Below are 10000 nucleotides of genomic sequence, written 5' to 3'. Positions count from 1 at the left end.
CGACCTGGACTTCAATGTAACACTAATCAATACGACCTGGACTTCAATGTAACACTAATCAATACGACCTGGACTTCAATGTAACACTAATCAATACGACCTGGACTTCAATGTAACACTAATCAATACGACCTTCAATGTAACACTAATCAATACGACCTTCAATGTAACACTAATCAATACCACCTTCAATGTAACACTAATCAATACCACCTTCAATGTAACACTAATCAATACCACCTTCAATGTAACACTAATCAATACGACCTGGACTTCAATGTAACACTAATCAATACAACCTTCAATGTAACACTAATCAATACCACCTTCAATGTAACACTAATCAATACGACCTGGACTTCAATGTAACACTAATCAATACGACCTGGACTTCAATGTAACACTAATCAATACAACCTTCAATGTAACACTAATCAATACAACCTTCAATGTAACACTAATCAATACGAACTTCAATGTAACACTAATCAATACCACCTTCAATGTAACACTAATCAATACAACTTTCAATGTAACACTAATCAATACGACCTGGACTTCAATATAACACTAATCAATACGACCTTCAATATAACACTAATCAATACGACCTGGACATCAATGTAACACGAATCAATACGACCTGGACATCAATGTAACACGAATCAATACGACCTGGACTTTAATGTAACACTAATCAATACGACCTGGACTTCAATGTAACACTAATCAATACGACCTTCAATATAACACTAATCAATACGACCTTCAATGTAACACTAATCAATACGACCTGGACTTCAATGTAACACTAATCAATACGACCTGGACTTCAATGTAACACTAATCAATACGACCTTCAATGTAACACTAATCAATACGACCTTCAATGTAACACTAATCAATACGACCTTTAATGTAACACTAATCAATACGACCTTCAATGTAACACTAATCAATACGACCTGGACTTCAATGTAACACTAATCAATACGACCTTCAATGTAACACTAGTCAATACGACCTGGACTTCAATGTAACACTAGTCAATACGACCTTCAATGTAACACTAATCAATACGACCTTCAATGTAACACTAATCAATACGACCTTCAATGTAACACTAATCAATACGACCTTCAATGTAACACTAGTCAATACGACCTGGACTTCAATGTAACACTAATCAATACGACCTTCAATGTAACACTAATCAATACGACCTTCAATGTAACACTAATCAATACGACCTTCAATGTAACACTAATCAATACGACCTGGACTTTAATGTAACACTAATCAATACGACCTGGATTTCAATGTAACACTAATCAATACGACCTGGACTTTAATGTAACACTAGTCAATACGACCTGGACTTCAATGTAACACTAATCAATACTACCTGGACTTCAATGTAACACTAATCAATACGACCTTCAATGTAACACTAATCAATACGACCTTCAATGTAACACTAATCAATACGACCTTCAATGTAACACTAATCAATACAACCTTCAATGTAACACTAATCAATACGACCTTCAATGTAACACTAATCAATACGACCTGGACTTCAATGTAACACAAATCAATACGACCTGGACTTTAATGTAACACTAATCAATACGACCTGGATTTCAATGTAACACTAATCAATACGACCTGGACTTTAATGTAACACTAGTCAATACGACCTGGACTTCAATGTAACACTAATCAATACTACCTGGACTTCAATGTAACACTAATCAATACGACCTTCAATGTAACACTAATCAATACGACCTTCAATGTAACACTAATCAATACGACCTTCAATGTAACACTAATCAATACAACCTTCAATGTAACACTAATCAATACGACCTTCAATGTAACACTAATCAATACGACCTGGACTTCAATGTAACACAAATCAATACGACCTGGACTTTAATGTAACACAAATCAATACGACCTTCAATGTAACACTAATCAATACCACCTTCAATGTAACACTAATCAATACGACCTTCAATGTAACACTAATCAATACGACCTGGACTTCAATGTAACAGCTCTCACATCAGGTGGCTCAACAGTTTTGCTGGTAGAAGTTGACCCCCTAACCACTTATAATCAACACACATTCACACAAATAGCAAATAGCACACCTAATAGCACACCTAATAGCACACCTAATAGCACACCAAATAGCACACCAAATAGCACACCAAATAGCACACCAAATAGCACACCTAATAGCACACCTAATAGCACACCTAATAGCACACCTAATAGCACACCTAATAGCACACCTAATAGCACACCTAATAGCACACCAAATAGCACACCTAATAGCACACCTAATAGCACACCTAATAGCACACCTAATGGCACACCTAATAGCACACCTAATGGCACACCTAATAGCACACCTAATAGCACACCTAATAGCACACCTAATAGCACACCTAATAGCACACCTAATAGCACACCTAATAGCACACCTAATAGCACACCTAATAGCACACCTAATAGCACACCTAATAGCACACCTAATAGCACACCTAATAGCACACCTAATAGCACACCTAATAGCACACCTATGATGCTGAAAGATGAATGGTTGATTTCAGGTCTTGGAACAGCACATGGACGGGCGGTGGAAAGGTCATATCCATGACAACCAGAGAGGAACAGACCGGGTTGGATACTTCCCTCCGTCTGTAGTGGAGGTCATCAGCCGGAGAGCAGGTACACACACACACACACACACACACACACACACACACACACACACACACACACACACACACACACACACACACACACGGCAAAGTGTACACCCAGACATACAGTTGAAGTCGGAAGTTTACATACACTTAGGTTGGAGTCATTAAAACTCGTTTTTTCAACCACTCCACAAATTTCTTGTTAACAAACTATAGTTTTGGCTAAGTCTGTTAGGACATCTACTTTGTGCATAACACAAGTCATTTTCCCAACAATTGTTTACAGACAGATTATTTTACTTATAATTCACTGTATCACAATTCCATTGGGTCAGCAGTTTACATACACTAAGTTGACTGTGCCTTTAAACAGCTTGGAACATTCCAGAAAATGATGTCATGGCTTTAGAAGATTCTGATAGGCTAATTGACATCATTTGAGTCAATTAGAGGTGTACCTGTGGATGTATTTCAAGGCCTACCTTCAAACTCAGTGCCTCTTTGCTTGAGATCATGGGAAAATCAAAAGAAATCAGCCAAGACCTCAGAAAAAAAATTGTAGACCTCCACAAGTCTGGTTCATCCTTGGGAGCAATTTCCAAACGCCTGAAGGTACCATGTTCATCTGTACAAACAATAGTACGCAAGTATAAACACCATGGGACCACGCAGCCGTCATACCGCTCAGGAAGGAGACGCGTTCTGTCTCCTAGAGATGAACGTACTTTGGTGCAAAAAGTGCAAATCAATCCCAGAACAACAGCAAAGGACCTTGTGAAGATGCTGGAGGAAACAGGTACAAAAGTATCTATATCCACAGTAAAACGAGTCCTATTTCGACATAACCTGAAAGGCCGTTATGTTTGGAGGAAAAAGGGGGAGCTTGCAAGCCGAAGAACACCATCCCAACCGTGAAGCACGGGGGTGGCAGCATCATGCTGTGGGGGTGCTTTGCTGCAGGAGGGACTGGTGCACTTCACAAAATAGATGGCCTCATGAGGAAGGAAAATTATGTGGATATATTGAAGCAACATCTCAAGACATCAGTCAGGAAGTTTAAAGCTTGGTCGCAAATGGGTCTTCCAAATGGACAATGACCCCAAGCATACTTCCAAAGTTGTGGCAAAATGGCTTAAGGACAACAAAGTCAAGGTATTGGAGTGGCCATCACAAAGCCCTGACCTCAATCCTATAGAACATTTGTGGGCAGAACTGAAAAAGCATGTGCGAGCAAAGAGGACTACAAACCTGACTCAGTTACACCAGCTCTGTCAGGAGGAATGGGCCAAAATTCACCCAACTTATTGTGGGAAGCTTGTGGAAGGCTACCCGAAACGTTTTACCCAAGTTAAACAATTTAAAGGCAATGCTACCAAATAATAAATAATAACTTCTGACCCACTGGGAATGTGATGAAAGAAATAAAAGCTTAAATAAATCCTTCTCTCTACTATTATTCTGACATTTCACATTCTTAAAATAAAAGTGGTGATCCTAACTGACCTTAGACAGGACATTTTTACTAGGATTAAATGTCAGGAATTGTGAAAAAAGGTGTATGTAAACTTCCGACATCAATTGTACATGTGCACGCAGCCACAAGCGCGTACGTTCACATTAAGCTTGGTTCAACAATAGAATACCAACTATACAGCTGTAAATACCAAACAGCAGCCCTAACTGAGCTAAAGGTCCTGAAACAAACTCTCAAATAAAAATCTAAAAAATCAACTAAAAAATCGTCACGTACACAGTTTTACAGCAGGTATAAAAGGTGAAATGCTTATGTGGCAGCTCCCTCAACAATGCAGTACATGAATCAATAATAACAATCAAGTCAAAAATAACAAGTATAAGTAGTAATAATGGACTGTATTGCATAGTAATAATGGACTGTATTGCATAGTAATAATGGACTGTATTGCATAGTAATAATGGACTGTATTGCATAGTAATAATGGACTGTATTACATAGTAATAATGGACTGTATTGCATAGTAATAATGGACTGTATTGCATAGTAATAATGGACTGTATTGCATAGTAATAATGGACTGTATTGCATAGTAATAATGGACTGTGTTGCATAGTAATAATGGACTGTATTGCATAGTAATAATGGACTGTATTGCATAGTAATAATGGACTGTATTGCATAGTAATAATGGACTGTATTCCATAGTAATAATGGACTGTATTGCATAGTAATAATGGACTGTATTGCATAGTAATAATGGACTGTATTGCATAGTAATAATGGACTGTATTGCATAGTAATAATGGACTGTATTGCATAGTAATAATGGACTGTATTGCATAGTAATAATGGACTGTATTGCATAGTAATAATGGACTGTATTGCATAGTAATAATGGACTGTATTGCATAGTAATAAGGGACTGTATTGCATAGTAATAAGGGACTGTATTCCATAGTAATAATGGACTGTATTGCATAGTAATAATGGACTGTATTGCATAGTAATAATGGACTGTATTCCATAGTAATAATGGACTGTATTGCATAGTAATAATGGACTGTATTGCATAGTAATAATGGACTGTATTCCATAGTAATAATGGACTGTATTGCATAGTAATAATGGACTGTATTGCATAGTAATAATGGACTGTATTGCATAGTAATAATGGACTGTATTGCATAGTAATAATGGACTGTATTGCATACTAATAATGGACTGTATTACATAGTAATAATGGACTGTATTGCATAGTAATAATGGACTGTATTCCATAGTAATAATGGACTGTATTGCATACTAATAATGGACTGTATTACATAGTAATAATGGACTGTATTGCATAGTAATAATGGACTGTGTTCCATAGTAATAATGGACTGTGTTCCATAGTAATAATGGACTGTATTGCATAGTAATAATGGACTGTATTGCATAGTAATAATGGACTGTATTGCATAGTAATAATGGACTGTATTGCATAGTAATAATGGACTGTATTGCATAGTAATAATGGACTGTATTGCATAGTAATAATGGACTGTATTGCATAGTAATAATGGACTGTGTTGCATAGTAATAATGGACTGTGTTGCATAGTAATAATGGACTGTGTTGCATAGTAATAATGGACTGTGTTGCATAGTAATAATGGACTGTGTTGCATAGTAATAATGGACTGTGTTGCATAGTAATAATGGACTGTATTGCATAGTAATAATGGACTGTATTGCATAGTAATAATGGACTGTATTGCATAGTAATAATGGACTGTATTGCATAGTAATAATGGACTGTATTGCATAGTAATAATGGACTGTATTGCATAGTAATAATGGACTGTATTGCATAGTAATAATGGACTGTATTGCATAGTAATAATGGACTGTATTCCATAGTAATAATGGACTGTATTGCATAGTAATAATGGACTGTATTGCATAGTAATAATGGACTGTATTGCATAGTAATAATGGACTGTATTGCATAGTAATAATGGACTGTATTGCATAGTAATAATGGACTGTATTGCATAGTAATAATGGACTGTATTGCATAGTAATAATGGACTGTATTGCATAGTAATAATGGACTGTATTCCATAGTAATAATGGACTGTATTGCATAGTAATAATGGACTGTATTGCATAGTAATAATGGACTGTATTACACTGTATTTACTAATATAAAGTGGGTAGTGACTTGGTCACGCAGTGGAATGAATAGTATATGATAGAACAGCAGCATTGTGTGTGTGTGTGTCCATGAGTTCTGAGTGGGTGTGTGTGTGTTACAAATAAAATTGTATTTGTCACATGCACCGAATACAACGGATGTAGACTTTACCGTGAAATGCTTGCTTACGAGCACTTCCCAACGATGCAGAGTTACAAAATAATTAATTAAAATAGTAAATCGAGAGGACGCTATGTACAGGGAGTACCAGTACCAGATCAATGTGCAGAGGTATGAGGTATTTGAGGTAGATATGTACATGAAGGCAGGGTAAAGTGACTAGGCATCAGGATAGATAATAATAAGGTATATGAGGTAGATATGTACATGAAGGCAGGGTAAAGTGACTACATTTACATTTACATTTTAGTCATTTAGCAGACGCTCTTATCCAGAGCGATTTACAGTTAGTGAATACATATTTTTTTATACTGGCCCCCCGTAGGAATCGAACCCACAACCCTGGCGTTGCAAACGCCATGCTCTATCAACTGAGCTACATCCCTGCCGGCCATTCCCTGCCCTACCCTGGACGACGCTGGGCCAATTGTGCGCCGCCCATGAGTCTCCCGGTCGATAGATAATAATAAGGTATATGAGATAGATATGTACATGAAGGCAGGGTAAAGTGACTAGGCATCAGGATAGATAATAATAAGGTATTTGAGGTAGATATGTACATGAACACAGGGTAAAGTGACTAGGCATCAGGATAGATAATAATAAGGTATTTGAGGTAGATATGTACATTAAGGCAGGATAAAGTGACTAGGCATCAGGATAGATAATAATAAGGTATTTGAGGTAGATATGTACATGAAGGCAGGGTAAAGTGACTAGGCATCAGGATAGATAATAATAAGGTATTTGAGGTAGATATGTACATGAAGGCAGGGTAAAGTGACTAGGCATCAGGATAGATAATAATAAGGTATTTGAGGTAGATATGTACATGAAGGCAGGATAAAGTGACTAGGCATCAGGATAGATAATAATAAGGTATTTGAGGTAGATATGTACATGAAGGCAGGGTAAAGTGACTAGGCATCAGGATAGATAATAATAAGGTATTTGAGGTAGATATGTACATGAAGGCAGGATAAAGTGACTAGGCATCAGGATAGATAATAATAAGGTATTTGAGGTAGATATGTACATGAAGGCAGGGTAAAGTGACTAGGCATCAGGATAGATAATAATAAGGTATATGAGGTAGATATGTACATGAAGGCAGGGTAAAGTGACTAGGCATCAGGATAGATAATAATAAGGTATTTGAGGTAGATATGTACATGAAGGCAGGGTAAAATGACTAGGCATCAGGATAGATAATAATAAGGTATTTGAGGTAGATATGTACATGAAGGCAGGATAAAGTGACTAGGCATCAGGATAGATAATAATAAGGTATTTGAGGTAGATATGTACATGAAGGCAGGGTAAAGTGACTAGGCATCAGGATAGATAATAATAAGGTATTTGAGGTAGATATGTACATGAACACAGGGTAAAGTGACTAGGCATCAGGATAGATAATAATAAGAGTAAAATAAAGAACAGAGTAGCAACAGCAAATGATGAGTGTGAAAGTGTGTGTGTGTGTGTGTTGTCGGTATGCGTGTGTGTGTGAATGAGTGTGGGTTTTGTAGTGTGTGTATGCAGTGCAGTCGGAAAGTATTCAGACCCCTTGACTTTTTCCACATTTTGTTACGTTACAGCCTTATTCTAAAATGGATGAAATTATTTTTTCCCCTCATCAATATAAACTCAATACCCTATGATGACAAAGCGAAAACAGGTTTTTAGAAATGTTTGCAAATGTATACAAAAACAGAAATACCTTATTTATATAAGTATTCAGACCATTTGCTATGAGACTCAAAATTGAGCTCAGGTGCATCCTGTTTCCATTGATCATCCTTGAGATATTTCTACAACTTGATTGTAGTCCACCTGTGGTAAATTCAATTGATTGGACATGATATGAGAAGGCACACACCTGTCTATATAAGGTCCCAGTTGACAGTGCATGGCAGGGCAAAAACCAAGCCATGAGGTCGAAGGAATTGTCCGTAGAGCTCCAAGACAGGATTGTGTTGAGGCATAGATCTGGGGAGGGGTACCAAAAAATGTCTACAGCAGTGAAGGTCCCCAAGAACACAGTGGCCTCCATCATTCTTAAATGGAAGAAGTTTGGAACCACCAAGACTCTTCCTAGAGCTGGCCGCCCGGCCACACTGAGCAATTGGGAGAGAAGGGCCTTAGTCATGGAGGTGACCAAGAACCCGATGCTCACTGACAGAGCTCCAGAGTTCCTCTGTGGAGATGGGAGACCCTTCCAGAAGGACAACCGTCTCTGCAGCACTCCACCAATCAGGCCTTTATGGTAGAGTGGCCAGACGGAAGCCACTCCTCAGTAAAAGGTACATGACAGCCCGCTTGGAGTTTGCCAAAAGGCACCTAAAGGACTCTCAGACCATGAGAAACAAGATTCTCTGGTCTGATGAAACCAAGATTGAACTCTTTGGCCTGAATGCCAAGTGTCACGTCTGGAGGAAACCTGGCACCATCCCTACGGTGAAGCATGGTGGTGGCAGTATCATGCTGTGGGGATGTTTTCAGCGGCAGGGACTGGGAGACTAGTCAGGTTTGAGGGAAAGATAAACGGAGCAAAGTACAGAGAGGTCCTTGATGAAAACCTGCTCCAGAGCGCTCAGGACCTCAGTCTGGGGCAAAGGTTCACCTTTCAACAGAACAACGACCCTAAGCACACAACGCACACAACCAAGACAACTCAGGAGTGGCTTCGGACAAGTCTCTGAATGTCCTTAAGTGGCCCAGCCAGAGCCCGGACTTGAACGCGATCCAACATCTCTGGAGAGACCTGAAAATAGATGTGTAATGAAGCTCCCCATCTAACCTGACAGAGCTTGAGAGGATCTGCAGAGAAGAATGGGAGAAACTCCACAAATACAGCTTGTAGCGTCATACCCAAGAAGACTCGAGGCTGTAATCGCTGCCAAAGGTGCTTCAACGAAGTACTGATTTAAACGGTCTGAATAAACGGTCTGAATACATATGTAAATGTAATATTTCCGTTTTGTATTTTTTGTAAATTTGCAACAATTTCTAAAAACCAGTTTTTGCTTTGTCATTATGGGATATTGTGTGTAGGTTGATGAGGGGAAAAAACCATTTAATCTATTTTAGAATAAGGCTGTAACGTAACAATGTGGAAAAAGTCAAGGGTTCTGAATACTTTCCGACTGTGCTGTATAGTCTTGTAAATGTGCATAAAGTCAGTGCAAGATAGGGTCAGTGCAGATAGTCCGGGTAACCATTTAATTAACTATTTAGCAGTCATATGGCTTGGGGGTAGAAGCTCTCTCAGAGCCTGTTGGTCCGAGACCCGATGCTCCGATACCGCTTGCCAGATGGGTGACTGGAGTTCTTGACGATATTTCGGGCCTTCCTCAGACACCGCCTTGAGTAGATGTCCTGGAATGGCAGGACATAACACACACACACGGAGGCACACACACACACACACACGGAGGCACACACA

At 38.5% G+C, this 10000-nt stretch overlaps 1 protein-coding gene across 1 annotated transcript in view; it reads left to right on the top strand.

The window, feature by feature from the left end:
- Window positions 1-10000, top strand: part of LOC311100910 (caskin-2-like) — a 29502-nt gene that overhangs the window by 5944 nt on the left and 13558 nt on the right. Inside the window, exon 5 of the mRNA XM_084141894.1 lies at window positions 2625-2742. Coding sequence (XP_083998020.1) covers window positions 2625-2742 — 118 coding nt within the window. The remainder of the gene's footprint in view (window positions 1-2624; window positions 2743-10000) is intronic.

Source organism: Coregonus lavaretus (genome assembly GCF_964263955.1).
Source record: "Coregonus lavaretus genome assembly, chromosome: 25".
Taxonomy (NCBI): domain Eukaryota; kingdom Metazoa; phylum Chordata; class Actinopteri; order Salmoniformes; family Salmonidae; genus Coregonus; species Coregonus lavaretus.
This window is presented reverse-complemented; position numbering and strand designations above follow the sequence as displayed.